We start from the raw sequence: 22,328 nt of genomic DNA, 5'->3' as shown, positions 1-22,328 counted from the left end.
ACGAGCTTCCTGGGTGGGGCTCAGGCGTGTTTAGTAAACTTAGACAACTATAAGGTTGTTGCTGACTTAAGGTGGACCGTAAGGAATGAAGAAAGCGTATTATGATCTCCAGATTAACCACTAAAAGAATAATGACCATCTGTAATGAAAAAGTTAGAACAATGTTCTTATTCCCTAAAGGATGACAAGTTAGGAGAACTGATGGGATAAAGACCAGGAGACACACAGAAAAGAGACGGTGCAGTGGTGAGGGGAAATTTCATAGCTCCAAATGTATATATCAGAAGTGAGGAGCCCTGGCAAGTGTGGCTCAGCGGACTGAGCGCCAGCCTGCAAACCAAAGGGTCACCGGTTCGATCACCGGTCAGGGCATGTGTCTGGGCTGCGGGCTGGGTCCCCAGTGGTGGGTGCATACAAGATACAACCACACGTTGTTTCTCTCCCTCTCTCTAGAAATTAGTAAAAATCTTAAAAGAAAAAAAGAAGTGAGGAAAGGTTAAAATACAGTGATCCAAGTGCACAGCTCAAGAAGCTAAGAAAGGAACCGCAAATGACCCCCATCCTCCCCCCAACTGGAAGGAAATAAATAAAAGAGCAGAAATCAATGAAACAGAAAAAGCAGAGAAAAATGGACAACTCCGTAAGTTAGTTCTTTTAAATAGTAATAAAACTGATAAACCCCTACCATGACTGATCAAGAAAGAAGAGGACACACACATCACTCATACTGGGAACGAAAGAGGAGAATCGCTGTGGGTCTTTAAGGTTGTAGAAAGGTAAGAGGGTACTATGAATGCTTTACGTTAATAACAAATTTGACAATTGTATCTGTAATTGAAAATCATTCACAGAAAATTCCAGGCCCAGACGACCTCACTGGTGAATTCTTCCAAACGTTTAAGAAAGAGGAAAGACCTTGCACCCCATTTTATGACAAGAAACCAGAGAAAGACGGGATGAGCCAGCCAAGGGCAACGTCGCTCAGGGACACAGAGGCAAAAATCCGAAACCTAAGAGCAACACATTCAACTCGGCATAAAAATAGGGTAGTGCCTCATCATCAGGCTGAACATGAGATTGGTTGGTATTTAAAAGCCGAACTGAATAAAACTCTTTGTGATTAACTGTGAGAAAAGCCGTGTGGTCATCTCAAGAGCAGCAGCAAAGGCACATGAAAACAGCCAACACCCACTCGTGGTGAAAGATCCCCGCAAACGAGGCACAGACGCAGTTTCCTCACCCGGGGCAGGTGCGTCTGCGAAACACCCGCAGCCAGTGCCGCTGGGGCTGCCTGTGGAAGGTCCCGGGGAGCTTAAGAAAAAGTTTAAAATTAGTGAATCCCCTTGACAATCTCAAGATACACAGTCAATATATGAAAAATCATTGTCTTCCTGTACGTTTGCAGCAGCTGGAAAAGCCAATTAAAGAACCTGTTGTGGGTTGAAGTGAATCTCAAAAGATACGTAGACCAAAACGATGCTCAAGTCCTTCCTACTCCCCAGCACTGCACAGGTGACCTCCCTAGGGAATGGGGTCTCGCAGATGCCACCTACGACGGTGTCAGGCCGGAGTGGGTGGGCCCCATGTCCGAGGAACGCAGCCCCAGGGAGGACACCCCCACGCGCAGACAGCAGAGCCTGCAGGGATGCACGTCCGCCCGGGAACGCCAAGGGCCGTCAGCGCCACCTGCGCCACCAGAGGCTGGGAGAGCCCGGAAGAGATGTTTTGCCACAGCCTCTGGAAGGAACCAGTCTTGCTGACACCTGGGTTTTAGAGTCACAGCCTGAAGAACTGTGAGGGAAAACACTCCCGTTGTGAGAAGCCCCCCATGACAGCTCTAGGGAACGCACATGTCACCCCAGGTAGGACAGCGTCCGAACTATAAAATGCTGAGAGAAAATTAATTTACCTGAAGTGTGCAAACCTCTACAACGAAGCCGTGACAGGCCGCCGAGAGGACTCGCGAGCACGCCGACGGAGGAGTAGACGCGCTCGCAGGCTCGGGCTGCCCGGCGGGGTCGGGACGAGCGGATTTCAAGCCCGCGCTCCTGCCCCGCTTTGCCAACTGCAGTTACAGGCACGTCGCTCAACATAACGCTGGCCGTTCTGCAGGCCGCTCGTTCCAGGCTGTTCTCTCAGTGCTTCATTTCCGTGACTTTCTACTCATATGCCACCAAGGTCAAGGTTTTATTTATTTACTTTTAGAGGGGAAGGGAGGGAGAAACAGGGAGAGCAACTTCGATCCACTGTCTCTCGCGCACCCGCACTGGGGACCTGGCCTGCAACCTGGGCATGTGCCCACACCGGGCATCAAACTGGGACTTTTTGGTTCGCAGGCCGGCACGCAATCCACTGAGCCACACCAGCCAGGGCTCAAGGGCATTTTCTTCTGAAGGCTCTAGTCTGTGAATTCTGTCCAGGGCATTTTTCATTTCTTTAGGAGTTTCGTTTGGACCTTTTTTGTGTCCACTGCCTCCTGCACCTTGTTTGTGTCCTCCTTTACATCCTTGAGCATGGTTAGAAGACTTAACAGTAACCATGTTAAGGTTCGCATCTGACACTCGTCGCTGGTCATGTTGGGCTCCGTTTCTGCTGTCAGCTCGAGAGGTCCCCCGACCGTGGATTCCGTTCGCCCTCCTGGCGGGCCTGGCGGTTTCTGCCCGGATCCCAGTGCTGTGCAGCTTCCTTGGTCTCGGTCCCGGGCAGGCCGTTTGGCTCCTTCGGATCAGTCTGAGCCTCCCGAGTCTAGCGTGTAGCCTCAGGCTTTCTTTTGGTCTAATTTAGCTCCGCTATGTAGGGGATGTCCTTCTAGGGACTCTGCACAGTGGCCGGCTGAGTATGACAGGGTCTTCCACGCCAGCTGGTGGACACATTAACCGTTTCAGCCCTGCTGCTTTCTGGCGATCCCCCCCAGATTCACAGAATTTTATTCCAGAAACGCACAGAAGAACAGATTCGTGGGGACGCTGCAGCTCTGCGGGGCGCTCTGGGCACGCTCAGTCCCCTCTTGTCCGGACCCCTGCCCCACAAGTTCCAGCCGCCTCGGCTTCTGCGAACGCCAGCCTCCGCTTCCGCCACTAGCAATCCAGTTGGGCTCGCGTGGCTCCTCTCCCAGGGCCAGGGCCTGGGAGCTGCCTCAAAGGACCCAGGTAGCAAAGAAATCCTGAGAACCCACCAAGTGGGAGGTATCACGCTACCTGAGATCAAACTGTACTACGCAGCTATCAAAACAGTACATATGGGCACAAAAATACACACATGGATCAAAGGAATGGAATGGAGAGCCCAGACAAACGCTCGCGTGCCGGCCCAGTTGCTCTGTAACAAAGGACGCCAGAACGGACAGCGGGGAAGGACCGCACGTGAAGTAAAGGAGGAAACTGGAAAGATACAAACAAAAGGAAAAACTTACTGCATGTATCTTGCGCCATAGACACAAATAAACTCAAACAGATTAAAGACTCCCAGGAGAGCGATTTTCCACCGCTGTGCCACAGCATCTTTACAGCACGGTACCGCCTCAGTCAGGGGCACTGACCTCGCTTCCCTTAGACTGTCAAATAAAAAATGACAACAGCCCACACAACACTAGCTGTCTGGTGTGAAGTAATCAAAATAACGCATTTTTTGGGTCAGGTCGACAAACAAGGTAACACGTGCTTTGGTGTACTGCGGAATTTTAACAACTAGCCTACGTGCGCCGTGAGGCGACCGAGGTTGGAAGTCGCTGTCCTGGGAGAAAACACAGGCAGCGTACTCGTGGACGCTGTCCCCAGCAATGTCTTTTTGGGTCTGTCTCCTCAGGCAGGGGCTACAAAGAAAAAATGAACACATGGAACTTCATCAAACTAAAAAGGTGTTCCATAGTGAAGAAAACCATCGACAAGACAAAAAGTCCTACCGAATGGGAGATGTTAGCCAATGGCACATCCAATGGGGGGTTATTATCCGAAATTTATCAAGAACTCATACAACTTTACACCCCCCCCCAAAGAATATTAAAAAATGGGCAACGGACCTGAATAGAAACTTTTCCACAAAGGATATACAGGTGGCCCACAGACATTAAAACACGCTCAACGTCACTCATCATCAGAGAAATGAAAACTAAAGCCACAACGAGCTATCGCCTCACGCCTTTGACATCAACAGAACAAAAACCAAAAGCACTGGCAAGGGTGCGGAGGGAGGGGGCCTGCGTGCTCGGCGGGCCGGGGGAGGGCAGACTGGGCAGCCACTGCGGAAGGCAGTGCGGGGCTTCCTCAAAGGGTTAAAAATGGATCTGCCTTACGACCTAGTGATCCCACTCCTGGGTATTTATTCAAAGAAAACAAAAACACTAATTCAAAAAGATACCTGCACCCCTGTGTACACCGCAGTGCTATTCACAGTGGCCAAGGTGCAGAAGCAGCCTCGGTGCACGTCCGCGGACGAGTGCGCGACGAAGGCGTGATACACATACACAACGAAACATGTGTTACCGTTTGCAACAACACAGATGGACCTGCGGGTACTGTGCTCAGTACAGTAATTCAGAGGAAGACAGCTACCACCTGATCTCATTTATATGTGAAACCTACAGAACAAAACCAATAATAAGCAAACTAGAAACAAGCTCACAGGGAACAGGCTGAAGGCTGCCAGAAGAGGGGGAGGGTTGGGGGGTGCAAAATAAAAATAATTAAACAGTAGTAGCTAAGAAAAAAATACATGCTTGGGACCCGGGTCCCCGCACAGCACGGCGCCTCAGGACAGCTGGCCTTCTTACCTGGTGGCTCAGGCCTCCGAATCAGAGTATCTCAGCAAACAAGGCTGAAGCTGCACAACAGAAGCCACGCAGCCTCCAGGCAGGGCTCCGCGCTGGCTCGGGGCCGCACCCCCTGCCCCCTCCCGGGAGCTGCCACACCCCCGCCTGTTTCCACGCAGGCCCTGCTGCTGAAACACGTCCATGCTTCGTGGCTGCGTATGGCAGGACAGTCTCTGTGGCAGCGGCCCCCACGGGTGCCATGTCCCGTGCGTGTTGCGCCAGCACACAGCATGTGTTGCTCACCCGCAGCCAGCCCTGGGGGCCCGAGGAGAACCCCCGAGGCTCTGGTGGATGGTGGGCTGGGTCCCCGGAGCGCGTGGCAGCGCAGACCTGGTGGGAGGGCTTTGCGGGGGGCGTGTCCGCGGCTGCTCTGCCTTCCGAAGCGGACAGTAGGGATGTGGATGGTGGAGCCTGGGGGCGTTGGGACGAAGACCCCAAACTCAAGTTACTTTGACCCTGTCATTCTGTGTGATGACCAGGAGTGTTCATTTGTGTCTAAAACCGTGAGGCGCTGCGAACTGTGGGTTTTTCTTTTAGAAATTTGAGCTGCGAAATCCCGCAGCTCTAGTCCTTTCCAGGACGACACCACTCGTTTTGCGTTGTTTTGACTTCCCTGGCAAGAGGCCCGCAGGCCAAGTGCAGTAGGGTGCTGTTGCTCTCAATCTTTCCAGCCACTGCAGTCCCTCAGCTCCTGTCGCCATGGTGTGAAGGGACACTCACACATGTCTGGCGGGGGCTCCTGAGGGGCTGCGCCGGGGAGGGACCTCACCAGGGACCCGAAGGTGCTGGAGCTGGGCAGCCCCCAGGCCCCGGCCTCGCACGGGCAGACGTCACCTGGTGGCGTGAAGACCCGCACCCATGCCCCGGGGGGGCTGGCCCTGAGGGTCGAGTCCCCCCGCCCGGGCCCTCCACGGGGCCCCGCGCCTCCGGCTGCAGGTCTGCCCTCTCTTCTCCGCCCCGAGAGCCAGGATGGCAACGTGGGCCCCGCACCCTGGAAGGTCAACGGCAGCAGGGCGGGGGCTGACAGGACACATGGCCCCCAGGAAAACAGGGACAGACATGCGTGCTGCGGGTGGCAGGACGGACTGGGGTGTGGAAGGTGGCAAGCGGGGTGCCCGCAGCAACTCCGAGTGGGGGCGGGCGCTCGGGGCGGGCGCCTGGGGTCCCCCATACCACCCACAGCTGCGATGGGATCTGCTCACACCGCAGTGGGACCCTGCGGTTCCCCTCAGTGGCCAGCGTGGCCCCGCTGACTGACGAGGTGGGGCCGGCCCCCAGCGCACGCTGCACGCTGTGCGGACCGAGGGGCGGTGGGCAGCGCCCTGGGGCACGGAGGCCCGGGCTGCCCAGCGGGCCCAGCGCCTTCCAGCCCCGGCCCTGCCCTGGGCGTGGTGTCCCAGGGGGCTGTGCCGGGCCTCTGTCCTCCGTGAGGACACCACTCCCGCCACCAGGGTCGTGGCCCAGCCTGTGAGCTCCTCTCCCACCCAGGAGACCCACACAGGCCAGCGCCTCGGCCCCATGCACCTCTGGCTGCCACCTGCCCCGCCCCTCGCCCCTGAAGGCCGCCGGCCCGGGTGCTGGGCAGAGCCGCCTCGGCCAGGCTCTCCCTGCCCCGCGCCCCCGGCCGCGCTCGGCTCCCCGGCCCTCGGGCCGGTTCGGGAGCGCAGGCCCGGCCTGTCCGCGCCCACTGCCGGGCGGGCTCCCCGCCCGTGTGAGGCGCTCCATCCCGGAACCAGACCCCCAGGGGCCGCCACCCCAGACGCAGGGCTCAGACCGCAGCCTCCTCTCTCTCCTCCTCGCACTCCTGCCCGCCGGCGGGGACGTCTGAGACCGCTCCCCGCAGCAGGCCCTCGGCACCCCACCCCGGGGCACACCGGGCAGTGGGACTGGGGACTCGGGCGCACTGTCTGCAGCCACAGCAGGTCCGCGCCGCTGTCTGAAAGCTGCCTGGAGACCTCAGAACAAAGGGACCAAGTGCAGATGCCTGTTTCCGTTGTAACGGAATAGTGTAAACACTATTCAGTCCTCATTCAAACCGCACTTCGCGTGTGAGACTTTCTGTTTCAGTAGAGACCCCGGCAGGGCTGGGGGGGTTCCTGCCTCTGAAGCCCCAGGTCGCGCCCTGCCCCTTCTCCCCGCCCGCTTCCCCAGCACTTACCACTTCGGCTGAACCCTGCCCTGCTGCCTGGGGGCTGGGGGCCGGTGAGGGCACCAGGAACCCTGAGCTGTCACCCGGTGGGGGGGGGGGGCCCTGGCCCGTGGAGGGGACAGCCCCCTGCACACCCTGCCACCACCACACTCCCATCAGCCCCAGCAGAAAGCAACCAGACGAGGTCTTCTGCTGTACTAATGTATTCCATCTTTCAAAAAGAAAGACATGATTTTAATATTACTTAACAATATGTTAAAGAGTAGCCAGGCAGGCCCGTGTTAATACAGTCGCACGCTGACAGACTGGATGGCGAGTGCGGGGCGGGCGTGGCCTCCTCACTCGCAGGGTCTCACACAAGCTGGCTACAGGTCAGGGGTCAGACACAGACGGTGCGACGCGTACACTCCGAACAGCAGATTGTGGAAGGGGGCGCACACCTGCCCCGCCCGCCCGCCCGCCGGGGTGGGAGCTGAGTGCCGGCGTCGCCCGCAAGGACAGATGACAGGACGGGGCGAGGTGCAGAGGCGACGGAGCCACAGGGGTGATGCAAACTCGTCTCTGGCCATGGCTCAGGCCTCCGAGGCCGCGGCGGCGGAGGATGCGGCGGGAGCTGCTGTCCGTATGACAGCGAAGAGCTACGACCGAAGGCTCACAGACTACACGCACGCGCGCGAGCAGCGCAGGCTGGCGCCGCGTCCTTGGTCCGGGGTTTTAGGCACCGTGGCCCACCGCCCCCACCCCGGCGCAGCCAGGCGAACGCCCATGTGTCCTTCTCCAGCTGGTCCTCCCTCAGTGGGCGGCAAAGGTGGCTTTCTTCAAGCTAAAATTGGACCAGTTGATGGACAGTCTTTGTCGGGTCTGTCGGGCGGAATCCAAGCAGAACCTGGAAGACAGAAGAGCAGAGTTACCTAAGCCTGCGTCCTCCTGCGTCTCCACGTGGCTGCTCGGCCGCTCCTGAGCCCCCCTTTGGGGCGCTGGTGGACGTCCTGAACGTCCTCTGGTGCCTTGCGCCGCCCCTTCCACCTTGCTCTGCAGGGCAACGCCCAAGTGGCAGTTCTGAGGAGCCCAGAGGGCCTCCGGCCCGCGCTTCGCCCAGAGGTCTGGCCCGCCCTCACCTGGCCAGAGCCACAGGCAAGCGACTCGGAACGAGAATTTTTACAGCACCATCTGCCCCTGCCCTGCCCTCAGGGGACGGCAAGGGCACAGAACCAGCCAGCCTCCCCTCCGCCAGGAGCACCAACAGTTCAAGAGCATTTGGAGAAGACCACGCGACGCCACCCGCATTAAATAAAAGAACGTGCATTTTCTTTGAAGAACCTCTACTATGGATGATCTCCGAATGCTTCACCTTTCCAGCTGCAACCTGGGTAGCCGACACCCAAGTGAAACCTGGAAACGGTCCCTGCCGTTTGCCCTGCAGGTGAAGTGAAGAGCACTCACGGAAACTGTGGCTCAGTTACCCCACGGCAAGCGCCGGCTGCCCACCGCCCCGTCTGGGGAGGGGGAGGCCTGCGTTGTCTCGGGAACCCAGGCACCTTCCCTGGCCGCAGCTGGTCAGAGCTGGGCTAGCGAGGTCACCTTCTAACCTCCTGGAAGCTCCCACTCTGACAGAACCGCAGCCCGGCTCCCAGCAGCCCGTGGCCTGGCCTGTTGCCCAGGCTGGCTGCTTTCTACCTACGCTCTGGACGCCACCCCCCCTCAGGCCCCCGTGCTATCCTCTGTGCAGAATGTCACACACACGTGTGGATGAACACACGCATGCAGGACACCACCACAGAAAGCCTGGGAACCGACCGGCTTGAGCCGCCAGCACCACCATCCCCAGGTACGGCTGCCCTGGGAGAGCCCTGTCCTGGTGTGCACGCTCAGCGTCCCCAACGCGTGCTCAGCACCAGCGTGGCCACGCACGTGTAGCTGCCGGGGAGCAGGACAGCGGAGGACTGCCCCACTTCTCCCGGGTGGCACTGCACCTGCGAGGCTCCTTCCTGGGCCCGGTCCTTGTTGGTGGCTGCAGGAACGCCGCTCGCGTGCAGGGCGCACAGGCAGCGATGGGTCGCTGCACGGCGCTGGCACCGCGTGGACGGCTGCGCTACGAAGACCTTGCTGGACCTGGTCCTGCCAAACTCTCCCAAAGGGTCTGGACCCAGTGGGCAGGCCCCGCCCAGCGCCGTGCGTCTGAGCACTTGTCAGCAGGCGTGTCTCCCCTCCGGTTCTTTCCGAATCACACTATCTTCTCACACGCTATGAAGCAAACTGCTGACTTAAACACCAGGGTTTTACTTTGTTCGGTGCTTTTAAGAACTCTTTCCTTATTGTGTGGTCAGATTTTCACCTACATTCCAAATTAAGAGTTTTGCTTGGCCCTGTGAGACCGTAACCCCCGTGGAGCTGGCCTGGGAGTGTGGCCAGGCAAGAACCGATCCACCCCAGTGCGGGCTCAGGCGAGCCCTCGCGGCTCCACCTGCCAACAGCCTTCGTTTCCACAGGGGCCCCGCGGCCGTCCTGTGCCGCAGAGCAGAGCTCGGCATCTGCACGGGTCTGTTTCTGGGCTCCGATGCCGCGCCAGCATGACAACGTTTGAACGCCCAGAAGAGACATTCCCGATGGAGACGGGATCTCTGGGTTCTGCCCACTCTTCCGGGAGCTTGGCAATCCTTCATGTTTTGTTTTGGTTTTTGGTAGATGTAACAGACACACAGAAGGGTGAATGAAACAAACGTGTAACAGAAATAATTATAAAGCAAATACTATGGATCACCAGTCTGGCCACGGTGCCCTGCCAGCACCCAGGTGGCCCCTGTCACCTTGGGTCACAGCCCTCCCTCGACCTCAGAAGTGATCAAGCTTCTGGCTTTTTACGTGGATAACTTCCTTGCTTTTCTTCATTGTCTTGACACTCATGTATGTGTCTGTGAACACTATGCTTCACTGCTTAGAAAGCACTTCATTCTGGTGTGACTTCTATGCAAGAAATTAGCCACGGGGTGCACTCACAGCGCTGACAAATGGAGGCACGCAGGGCACTGCCACCTCCGCCCAAACAGCTGCCCTGGCCCCGTGAGAACAGCGCTGCTCCCACCGAGCAGTGTCCAGGGGACGGAGAGGGCGCTGCGTGTGTCCCCGCCTGCTGTGGACATCCGATGGCCCCCGGTAAAGCCTGGGGGAAGGCGTGGGGCGGGGGTCTCGTCTCACTTCGCAGGCAGACTCGGGGGGCACAGCTGCTGGAGCGATGGCAGGCATGTTGACAACGCCCTTGAGTTCTGCCTGATTTCAGCTTTATATAAATAGGATATTAAATAGGGTATTACCCGAGCCTTCGGTTTCACTTTTAAGATGCCTCACAACGGGCAGCTCTAGCGTGTTCCTCTGTGAGGCTATCGTACCACAGTGTTTCCACCCAACACGCTTGCAAGACATGGGGAAGTTCCACAAAACCCTTCTTGCCTTCCGAACCTCCACATACATTTTGGGAAACTCGATAGCTTTATATTAACCCTTCCCTTCCTGATCACAGGACGCCTGTGACTTGGGTGTGAGCGCTCAGTCAAGTTTTGCAGGCTGCTGCGCCCAAGTCTTGGGCAACTTCAGGCTCATGCCCAGGCTGCGTCATTTAGCACCGCAGCACACGCCGCCCTTGTTTCGAGGGGATCTGCTGGCCCTGCCGGTGAGCAGAAGAGTGACTCCTGCGCGTCGACCCCACGGCCACTGTCCTGCGTGTCCGCGAGCTTCCTGTGCGGACAATCAGATCTCCGCTAAGGTGAGGTTTTACTTCCTCCTCCCACCCCTCCAGCCTTTCACTTCCCGTTGCGCTGCACCGGCTGGGAACCACCACGGAGGCCACACAGAAGTGGTAATGCAGAGGCTGGTTTGGCTTGCGCTGCTTTCCCATTTTGGAAAATGTTTCATGTCAATTTCCTCTCTCCCCTGGTAAATCCCTTTTTCAGATTAAGGACATTTTCTTCTCTTGCTAGTTTACTGTTTTTTTTTTTTAAATTATAAACAGGTACTAAGGTTTTATCAGATGTGTTTTCTGATCCCACTGAACTGATCCTATGGCTCTTCTTTAATAAATTAATGTAACAAACAGCATCTCTGGTCCTCCTAGCTTTAACGTCCCCGCATTCACACCTGGGATAACAGTTTGGTCACATATTACCTTTTAAAATACACTGTTGGGTTTAAAATGTGTATTCTTGATGGCTTTTATATCTAAATTTCATGAGGGAAATAAACCTGTAACTTTTCATTTTTTACAGCAGATTTTGCTTACAGAGCTTCACTCCCCACGAGATGACGGAAGCAGCAGCTCATGCTCCCTGCCTCTGGTTTCGATGCCTTGGTAGGATCTGTACTAAACCGGACAATCTGCTGTTTGAAATCTCGGGGAATTCTCTGTAAAACAGTCCGAATGTAGCTTTCCATTGGAGAAACTTGTGGCTCCTGCTTTAATTTCTGTAACAGTTATTCGATCATGCACACTCATTTTTATTACATTGATTCTGCATCCTCGTTAAGTTTTAACAGCGTTGTGGAGTCTCGCTCTCTACAGTGCCTGCAGCCACGCCCTCCTCACGTCTACGTCGCAGAATTACAGGAACCCCGCGCCAGGGAAAAAGCCACGCGCCTGGGGCAGAGCGCAGCACGAAGAACATGGCCACCGGCCAGGCCTGCTCTCGCTCAGCCTCCTGCTGCTTCTTCCGCCTGATGACAGTGCCTTTGTGTCTGTTTTCCTATTTTTCTTTACCGTCCCTCAAAGGCTTATTTACTTAATTTTACCAAAGATAAAATATCTGCTTTGTTGACCTCTTTGTCTTCTATTTTATAATTTCCCGTATGTATTACCTCTTTTGTTTGAGTTTACTGTTGCTCTTTTCCTAATTTCTCAAGTGAAATCCTCAATTCTAAATTTTCAGGTTTTAAAAAACTTAACTCCAGCATTTGAGGCTTTACTGGAAAAGCTCTCAAGAGCAAACTTTTTCTGCATTCTACAGGTTTTCATATGTGATGTGTTATCTTTTAGTTCTGCATGTTTTAAAGTCTATTGCAGTTTCTTACTTGACCCAGGAGTTACTTAAAATCATACATTCTTAGATTTCCAAACACTCAGGGATTTGAAAGTTTACTTATTGTAAACCTGCACCTTGAATGTGGACAGAAGTACAAACCACATATCCTCGTCCTTAGAGTCTTACCCTCTGTGGAACTGCCCAGGGCCCGCCTCTGTGGGCGGCCACTGCCCACGTCCATCGGCCTGAGCCTGCTGGCCAAGCCCGGCGGCCTTCCTCACCTCTGCGGGGGCCCAGGCTGCGCGAGTGGCCGGTCACGAGGGAAACAGTCCGCACTCCCGGCCAGGAAGGTGAATGTTTGATTCCCTGTGCAGCCCAAACAATTTCGCTTTTTTATTTTACAGCTATTTCATCAAATACTTACATTTAAAGTTTCTATTTCTTCCTAACAAACTGAAACTCGTATCATTACACAGGGCCCCCTCCTCCGTCCCTGTGCTAAACGACATCGTGATCGACAACAGTGTAACTGCAACAGCCGCCTTCTTATTCCCGCCTGTCCTCATGTTTTGGGGCTCTTCTTGTAAACAGTGTGCGTGTGTATATTGTGGGCGGGTGCACACACACAGATATCGGTAGCTCCCAATCTTTTTGGCAACAGGGACTGGTTTCACGGAAGACAATTCTTCCACATATCACGGTGGGGATGGGGAGACAGGAGGCAGAGCTGAGATGGTAACGCAAGCAGCGCCCACGGACTGGGAGGAGGGGGGCTGGGGAGGGAGCGTGTCTCCCTCTCTCTCTCTCCCCCCGCCACACACACATATTCAAACACTTCAAGATAATCTGACACACTTTATTTTTGTCTACTTCCTGTATGTCATGGTTACTGTTGTAACTGGACTTGTGTTTATCATCTTTTAAATTTCTGCCTATATACTTTCGCTACATTTTTTTCTTTGTAAATTTTGATTTTTTCCTTCTAATTAGCAATATATAAAACCCGTTTCTATTCTTTTGTTTGCTCTTGAAATTGCGTCAAGCCCACTGGGTTGAAAATCTGAACGTCACACCCTGCCAGCTGCACTGGAAGGGCGCGAGGCCCTGCAGACACTCCGCTCGGCCCCGCGGCTGGGGTGCGCCGTGGCTGCGCAGCGCCGTGGTGCTTCCGCGCACGGTGCCGGTTCGATGCCGTCACACGGAGTGCAAGTCTGCACCCGCCTACACTTTCCAGGCCGCTTCTCGCCCCTCCCTGCACCTCTAGCTGAGCTGAGATCGATCTCCTTTACGAGAGTGACCGCGCACACTCCCTTCCACGCAGGCCTCCCTGCAGCAAGCCCCTTCGGTGTCCCTGTCAGGGAAAGGCCGGTTCTGAAGGTCGGGGGCACAGACTCGCAGACCCGTGGCCTTCTGCTTTCACAGGCTATGATAGGAATGGATTTTGTTTTCCTACTGGTATATACCATGCTTTTGAATTTGTAGATTCATATTTCTCAGTAGTTCTGCAGAATCTCCAGGCGCCATGTCTCTTTACTCCTTTCCTGTGGTCTCTCCCTTTTCTCTCCAGTGAAATGACAGACTTAACCTCTCCCCCATCTCTCTTAAGCCCTTGCTCATATTTTCCATTTTTCTTATATCTTGGAGTATTTCAGGTATGTTTTCGGACCTATCTTCCAGGTCACTAACCTCCCCTTTCGCAGTGTCTAAACCATCATCGATCTCCTTAGGTCTGAATTTTGATAAATATATTTTTCATTTCTAGGTATTTCATTGTTTCCCCCAAGTCTTGGGTGTTTGATATTCCTTGTATATGAGGTCATGCATGATTCAAATTCCAAAGCTCTGTTTATATCCAAGAAATACTCCCATCACTTTCTCCTCAGAATCCAGGACAAGTTATCTTAATAATTTAAGAAATTTACCTATAGATGCTTTTGTACTTTGCACAAATTGGCACCATTTGAGAATGATAATTCCATGTCTTCCTCCCTTGCGTTTCTATTTACCCTTTTACACGCAGAAGTTGTGATGTGGGCATCGTTCTCGTTTTTTAATCTCAAGGGATATCTTTACTGTCTCACCACTGAATATGACACTTACTGTATATTACTGATACCTTTTATTATGTTAAGAATACACCCTTCAAGTCTTAGGAGGTATTATTATGAATGGATGTTTAACTGAAGCCAATACTTGGCTGCATCTGTTGAGATAAAAATATGCACACACAGCCCTGAATGGGGTGGCCCAGTGGACTGAGCACCGGCCTGCAAACCAAAGGGTCGCCAGTTTGATTCCCAGGCAGGGCACAGGCCTGGGTTGTGGGCCAGGTCCCCAGTAGGGGGCGCATGAGAGGCAACCACATAGTGATGTTTCTCTCCCTCTGTCTCCCTCCTTTCCCCTCTCTAAAAAAAAAAACAACAACCTTAAATTAAAAAAAAATATGCACGAACACAGAAATTATATAATAAACACAGTTTCCTGAAATAGATCCACAGCTTTCAGAGAGAGTTAGCGACCTTCTGCACTGCAAGTGACCTGCTTCTTTCCTGCCTGTCATCGGAAACACAGGTGAAGGTGCTTCCAAAGGAAGAACAGGAGTTTAAAATGAACATTTCTTTGCCATAACTCACGGAATAGACAAAACACCTCTGAAGGCAGCACGGCTCCCCTTCCCAGCGCGCCGTGTCCGTGCGCCCGCCGCCAGCACACGTCAGGGTCCCCTGGGGGGCTCTGGGTCCCCAGGCTACGCTGTGGGGCCAGGACCACTCAGAGGGCCACTGCCGCCTGCCAGTCCTTGCACGCGTGGGAGAGGGAAGGAGGGCGTGAGAGCGGGAGCAGGGAGGTCTGCGTGTGCGTGCGGCGCGGGCGGGATGCACGCGTGGGGCTGTCTGATGGCCGAACTGCTGCCCAGGACGCCTGCTGGGGCCGCGGAGGGGCCTTGCCTGTGGGAGCCCGGCGGCCACTGCGCTCCAGGCGCAGCGCTTCCCTAGCGTTTACCTTTTGAAATGCTCCACCTCCCGCTCTGTCTCATCCATGTCCACACTGTCTAGGTCGATGTCCTTAGGCAGAAAGACATCATCTGCAGAATTGAAAGAAAGAGGCGAGTCAAACGGCGAGGACAGGCCAGTTCACCCAGAGAGCTCTGATTTTACTTAACTTCAACAACTTCAACAACCGAAACTCACGGGCATCCCGCTGCCGAGTGACCCGTCAGTACAGGGCGGGTCTCCGTGACGGGAGAGGCCTGCGGTGGTTCCCGAAACCTACACAGCGTGCCAGCTGAGGGGCCGCCCCCATCCTTGCTGGGAGGAGGGAGGCGGCAGGGCACAGCTGTCCGCAGCAGCTGCCAGAAGGCCGACCCCATGGGGCGGACAGTGCTGTCCCTTCCAATGCCCCCCCAGTCAGAGGACACAATCGCCACAGGACCCAGACAGGGATGTCTACAGGTGGCCGACTCCCCGGCAGCCGACCCGCACATGCAGCATCTCAGAGGTGCCGCCACGGACTCTCCAGGCTGCTCCAGCCAGACACCAGGCTCTCCCTCTTCGCTCTGCAGCGACGCTGGCTCTGGAGGGCCACCAGCCTGAGCCTCGTGTGCTGCCCACGCGCCGCAACGCCGAGCAGAGCGCCTGGTGAGGGCGAGGCGCCATCCCCTGCAGCCTCCGCGTGGGAGCCTCAGTCGGGGTCTTTACTAAACGCAAACCCCTTTCTCGCTACCTCTGGGGTGTCGCCACAGTGCTACCCCAAGGTAGCATCGCCAAGGCACAGTGTATGTGCACAAGAGCAGCTAATGCTTTCGGGGACACCCGGCACCAGGAGCAGGGCCTCCACGCCTGTGCGCTTCTCCGAGGTCTGGCACGACCACTAGACCACAGCCGCTCACGCGAGACAACATCCCCACTTTCCGCTGGGTCCCTGTCCTTTCAACCGCACCTGGATACCATGCCACCAAACCTCCACCCCTGCCTGGGGCCTCCTGCCTGAGCTCCGCCCTCAAGGGAGGAGCTGCCTCCTCCTGATGTCCACCCTCAAGCATCTTGACCCCCCAACACAGGCAGACTGGCCCCTCCTGCCCTGCTGCAAGCCTGCCCCTCCCTGACAGCGACCTGGAAGCGATGCTCCCCACCGCCCTTCCTCGCGCTCACGGCATCCCTTCAGCCCTGCCGGCAAGTCCTTCAGGACCCCCCAACCCCACGGCCACTGCTTCGGTGCTGGCCCCCACCTCCCAGCAGGCTCCTGGGTCCGAGCTCCCACCAGACGTGGCCTGCACGCGGGTCCTCACAACCCCTCGCCAACGTGCTTCGCAGCTGCCCTGCCTCTGCGGCCCATCCCCCCTCGGCACCCTGAGGTTGCTGCTGGGGCCCCCCAGAAGCTCTGGTGCTCGCGGGGGTGGGGGCAGAGTGTGGGGGGCGGCAGCCGCACACGAGGGCTTGTGGAGGTGAAGAGCACCCCCACAGCACACCTCCGGTCGCTGCGATGGGTCTATAGAGGGGCTTCCCCTGCGAAGCCAACGCGGGCGGGCGGGCAGCTCCGCAGAGGCACTGGGACAGCTCGGTGCTCTCCAACGCCCCTCTTTTCCAATTAGAACGGATAGTCGGTATCAAGTGCTAATGTAAGGAGAAAAACGAGGAGGTACTATAACCAGATTCGGGTCAGGAAAAGAGTTTTCAGAACAATAAAGCTGTGCTGACCGAGTGGAAAGAAGGTGGGACCAGCCGACCTCACACCCTGCTCGCAGTCCAGGCCGTGGGCATGGCCACCCCGGCCCGAGCACAGGCATGGGAAGCTGGGCGGCGCCCCACCGCGGGGCCCGCTGCAGGCCCAAGCGAGCAAGTTCCGACAGGGCGGGGCCGACGCCGACCACAGGGACGGCAGCGACACGGGAGGCCCAGCGGACCCACCCCCAGCTGCTGCGGCACCCACGAGAGGCTATGTGAGGGGAGGGCGGGGAAACCAGCGTGGGCGGGCAGGGGACACGACACCAGATACCAAAGGGTTTTAGAAACGGAAGAGCAAACACTTCACAGAGAAAAAGAGCACATGTCGGCCCCAGGCCCCGGGAGCTTCCCTGTGCGGGTAACCAGCTGGCGCAGCCGCCGCCAGAAACGCCGTGCGAGCCACACAGGCTTCCCAGGGGCTGTGCCGGGAGATGTGACAGATGGACTTTACCTCATTAAATATCCGACCCCCAAATTATTATTTCCACACGTCATCAGCTCGAACAGTGACATGAAGGTATTTTGCATCCCCTTCTCGGACTCGGTGCCCGCAGCCCAGCGTGTGAGTCACACTCACGCCCCCCGCCGGACGGGCCGCTCCAGGTGCTGGGCAGGGGCTGGAGGCTGCTGTGCCGGACAGCGGTGCCGCGGGAGCCACGCGGAAGAGAGTGCTCGTCACAAGTGAAAACGAGGAGGGTCAAATGCTTTGAAATGAGCTCAATAACAAAACTGAAAAAACCTATGAGAAAAAATTAAAAATATCCCTAGAAGTGTATCTGCATAAAAGCGGCCTTGAACAAACGAAAGAATACCTCCTGTCCTTAGGAGGGATGGTCACCACCGTGAAGACACCCATCAATTCATGAATTCAAAGCCACCCCAGTACCAGCGCCAACAAGCCTTTGCTAGGGAGCGAGGCACGTCGATCCTGAAGTCACGTGGAGACACGAACACGGGAGAGCAGCCGGGAACACACTAAAAACAAGATCTATGAGGCGGCGACAGCCCTGGGGTCACGGACACACACGGAGCCTCTACAGCATGAACTCCGCACGGCGGCGGCGTGAGACCAGACAGCAGGGAAGCAGCCGCTCTGGAGCGAAGCCACGGGTCAGCATACGCACGCTGGCCCGTACCCCTGGCCGAGACAGGCCGAGGCCCCAGGCAGGAGAAACGGGCGCCGTTCTGGAAATGGGCTGTCACCCCCCATCCCCTCTTGGGAGCGGCTTGCTGTCCTGTGGCTTCCTTTGACCTCCTCCTGCGGGCGCACGCGGAGATACCGCAGTGACAGCCCCGTGCAGGCCCCACGCCGCCTCTGTCCAGGAGCCTCACGCGAGCCTCCGAGGCGCCGGCACATTCCCTGTGACACGAGTCACAGAGGGCAGGTCCACACGGGTGGGTCCCAGCGTGACTTCTGTCAAGGGGGGGAGCAGCTCCCCAGGTTGGGACTCCTGCACCGCACCCGCTACACGCGCTTCCGTGAGCACAGTGGCACCGAGTCCCTAAGGCAGGAGGTGCTTTCTAATGACGGTGCAGGGACAAGGAGTAACAAGATTGGACCCGTGTCTCTCGTGACACTTGAGAGTAAATTCCAAAGGCATCAGGGACTTGAAGGGGAAAGCTTTCTCACAACTACTGAAGAGCCAGAGGCAACAAGAGATCCACTGAACAAAAGTAAAACCACTGCCAGCCTCGCACGCACAGCACCAGCTCAGCGCAAAGACCACCTGTGACTGGGGGCCCACACTCGCACTGCAGCTCAAGGCTTCTGAAACGGAGGAAAAAGAAAAGACGACAAAAAGAAGGAAAAATTCACACATGAAGAAATACACTCCTTAAAAGCATGACCTCACTGTAGTTAGAAAAACACGTAAATGAAAACCACACCGTGGCTGGGTCTCACCTGACAGACTGGTGCGAATCACAAGGCCTGAGGGGAGGCAGGCACAGGGGCCCCGGGAGGGGTGCAGAGGCTGGGGCCCTGAAGGAGCACTGCTCCCGCTCCCCGGAACCGCTCCGAAGGAACCCCCCACAACAGGAGACGCACGCACAAGCGTGGCCGGCAGCACTGCTCGGGGGCACGGAGAGGTGAGCAGGCCCGATCTCCTTCTCAGCCTTGCCTCAGGGCATTTTTTCATCGTTTTCCGGGAGTAAGGAAATGGGGGGCCCTGGCTGCGGTGGTGCAGTCGCCTGTTCGATCCCCAGGCAGCGCACAGGCCTGGGTCGCGGGCCAGGTCCCCAGTGGGGGGTGTGTGAGAGGCAACCACACATGGATGCTTCTCTTTCTCTTTCTCCCTCCCTTCTCCTCTCTCTAAAAGTAAAAACATAAACAACAAAAAAATAAACAGAGGGACAGGAGGAAGGGGAGGAAGAGAGAGACAGAGACACAGAGTGGGAGACAGACGTCAGTTGGCTGTCTTCTAACACGCGCCCTGGCCGCAGGGTGAACCTGCAACCTGGGCCTGTGCCCTGCCTGGGAGCCGAACCGTGACTTTTCTATGGGCATCATTCCAACTAAATGTACCACACTGGCCAGGGCGACCCGTCCGTTTCAGATGGAGCGCCGTCCCCTGAAAAACCAAGGAGAATCAGCTCTGCGAACCGACCCCAAGTGATTTCCAGAACACAGTTTGTGGGGGGGGCACAGGGAAAAGGGACACCCCAGCGTGCTACCTCCGGGGCAGAAAGGGAAAGCAAGGGCGCCACTGCACAGTGAGCGGGTGGGGACCGGCTGGAGGGAACAGGGGGAGGGAGAGAAACACACAAAAAACGAACAGGAAAAGAAGGGCCTCCGCGCTGCGGCGCGTGCCGTCTCTGCCCGTGGGCACCGGGAGTGCCTGCTGTGTCCTCGCACTGCTGCCCGTCGCGGACCCGCAGGCTGCTGACTCAGCTGCAGTCACACCCCGGGGGCCACCCGCTGTGTGCGCGGGGCCTGCCAGCACGCACGGGGACAAGGGTCTGCGGAGGTGCCCCGCACTGTCGGTGTGAGCTCGGGCCTCTCTCCACGGGAACACGGCACAGACGTGCACGCACGCGCACACACCCCCCGTCGCCCCGCGCAGGCGCCTGCGCTGCCGTGAGCATGGCCCCAGCGGGTGCACCCAGGCCCGCTCTCCCAGGGCCCCGCTCCACTGAAACGGCCGGTGGCAGCGCCAGGGGACAATGGCCACCGCGGGGCTGGGAAGGGGACGGTGCAGACGGAGTCCGGGACACCTGGCTGTGCCAGGAAGTAGGGAAGTGCTCCAGGAACAAGGTTGAAAACCAGGCCAGGGGGCCAGGGACAGAGTGTGGGCCTGTCGGGCGGCCCAAGTGACCGGGGCTCGCCCAGGGGCATAGTGTGCAGCGCAGGGCAACAGCCCACGGGCCCCCTGCCCACGAAATAACCCCCGAGGAAAAAACCACCGCGGGGGGCACGGCGCCTCCTGCAAAAGGCCGGGTCACACGCGCAGCAGGAGTGACAGTGGAACGACCACCGCTGGCAAACGGTGTGGTACTAGCCATTTCGAGCAAGAACCATCAATGGGAGCCCGAACTACAGGTGAACAATAAAAAAAAAAGAGTTTTGTTTCCCCACGGGACACACAGGGGTTAACCGGACGGCGGGGGGGGACCAGGCCGCCACCACGCCAGCCGCAGGGCCGGCCGACAGCGGCGGGGGCCGTGCCCGATGGCACGCGTGGACAGGGGCCCAGACTCCCTCGGCACCGGCGCCACCCGCGCCCCTGAGCCTGGCTGTGAACCAGCAGCACGCGGCCAAATGCACGGCACCCCCGGGCAACCCTGCGCCGTGCTGATTCCTAGATTCGGAAACCCGTGCGGTGCTCCTGTGAGAAGAGCCGTGTCCTCAGGAAGCACACGGCGGCGCCGCAGGGTGATGGGGCATCGTGGCAGCAAGCGCGCTCGTGCGGTTCAGAACAGCAACAGCGGAACGCAGCCGCCCAGTGGCAGTGTGCCGGTTTGGGGAACTGGAGTGTGTGGGAGCTCCATGTGCTCCTTTTGCAGTTTTTAAAATCTAAAATTATTTCAAAATAACATCGGACAACAATGGCTGCCTGGTCCCTTGTGGTGGCGAGGGGCAGCCCCCGACCTGCAGGCGGGACAGGCTGAGCGGGACACGGCCAGCACCCCTCGACTCACCACCGAATCCCAGGCCCGCGCCACGCAGGCTCCCGCCCGCCCCGCATTTACCGAGAGAGCTGCTGCCTCGGTCTCCCTTCTTCTTCCGGCTCTTCTTGCTCTTGCCCCTGGGCTGAGGGGAGTCGGCCAGCACCAGCTTGCTGCTGTGCGGGTGCTCACCAGGGCAGGCGGGCTCTGGGGGGCCGGGACTCGCCTTCCCCTCCTTGACATGGTTCAGCTGCTTCTTGTTGTTGTTGTTGCTGTTGGCTTTCCTCTCCTCTCTCTTCTGCTCCGCCAGGGAGGCGAGGTCAAGCACTTTAGCCTTTGGCTCAGTCTGGGGCCGGGGTCTGGGCTGACCCTCAGAGGGCCTGGGGGGCTCTGCAGGCCTCCTGCCCAGCTCGCTGCCGGCCTTCCCAGCCTGTTTCGGCTTCTGTTTGCCAGTCCCCTCCTTGTGGGGGTGCATTATGTCCAGGAGAAAGGACAGCGGCTCCTGCTGCTTCCCACTGACCCCCTCAGGCAGGAGGAGCTTGGAGTCCCTGGCGTCCCCGGGGTCCGCTGTGTCCCTGTCTGTCCCCGGCCCGGGCTCCATGTGGCCGGCGTGTCTGGACGGGGAGTGCGGTGAGGTTTCTGGTTCTTCAGTTGGCTCCAGGGAGCCGTTGTGCATGTGTGCAGAGTCGGGCGCAGGCTCTGCTTCTGTGGGCACGGCCCCAGCAAGTGCGCCCACCTTGGGGCAGTCTCTAGGCGGCCTCTCCTTCTTCTTCTTCTTCACAGCGCGGAGCTTCTGGAGCTCCTGCAGCCGTTGGAGCTCCGCCGTGAGCCGCGCGTCCTCCCCCGGCTCCTGCCGCGGCTCCTCACGGGTGTGCACGTGCTCCCGGGCCCGGGCCTCCGCCTCGAGGCGCGCTTTCTCCTCCAGCTGCGGGTGAGAAGAAGGGCGGCTGAGACAACAGGAAGTTTTCTAAACACGAATGCATACGAAAACAGAAGGCTTTTTAAAATGGGTCAGAAGGTGAGAACATCAACCCTGAAAGTGGTTATAATAAGCCAAAAGCCCTTGTTAAAACATACGTGTCCGGAGGTACTGTACCTATACACTTACTTTACTTGGGGGAGGGGATAGTTAAAAAAATTCCTCACAGACATCGCCCTAGTGCCAGGCACGTAAAACAAGGCGGGAGCACCTGCCCCGCTCCCCCGCCCCGTTTGTGGGGGAGACAGAGCCGGTGGCAGAGAGACCCAGGTGCAGGCCGAGGCATTTCTGCCAGGACAGGCAGAAACGCGTACTGGAGAACGTAACCTCCCCTCAACCATCCTGGCAGACGAACGAGACTCGCCACCTATTCTCACTAGATTGTCTTCAATGGTGCAGGGCAGACACAGGATTAGCTCTGCTGTGTGGCGTGGCAGGACATGGGCTTCCTTTAGGGAGACCTAGCCCAGGGGTATGAGTGGAAACTGTTCCTTCTGTTTAGAAAACAAACGACAGGCCCCGAGAGCAGGGACCTGGCCCTCCTGTCACTGATCCGGCT

The 22,328-nt window shown here is 57.3% G+C and overlaps 1 protein-coding gene across 1 annotated transcript in view; it reads right to left on the bottom strand.

The window, feature by feature from the left end:
- Positions 1-7,153: 7,153 nt before the first annotated feature.
- Positions 7,154-22,328, bottom strand: part of FAM193A (family with sequence similarity 193 member A) — a 105,952-nt gene continuing 90,777 nt past the window's right edge. Inside the window, exons 19-21 of the mRNA XM_054581877.1 lie at positions 20,875-21,715; positions 14,966-15,047; positions 7,154-7,842 (exon numbers count right to left, since the gene is read on the bottom strand). Coding sequence (XP_054437852.1) covers positions 7,749-7,842; positions 14,966-15,047; positions 20,875-21,715 — 1,017 coding nt within the window. The 3' untranslated portion in view covers positions 7,154-7,748. The remainder of the gene's footprint in view (positions 7,843-14,965; positions 15,048-20,874; positions 21,716-22,328) is intronic.

This window comes from Pteronotus mesoamericanus, unplaced genomic scaffold (assembly GCF_021234165.1).
Source record: "Pteronotus mesoamericanus isolate MK-2021 breed Mesoamerican mustached bat unplaced genomic scaffold, CSHL_Meso_final contig_68, whole genome shotgun sequence".
NCBI classification, from domain to species: Eukaryota; Metazoa; Chordata; class Mammalia; order Chiroptera; family Mormoopidae; genus Pteronotus; species Pteronotus mesoamericanus.
The sequence above is the reverse complement of the archived record's forward strand: the minus strand, read 5'-3'. Positions and strand labels throughout refer to the sequence as shown.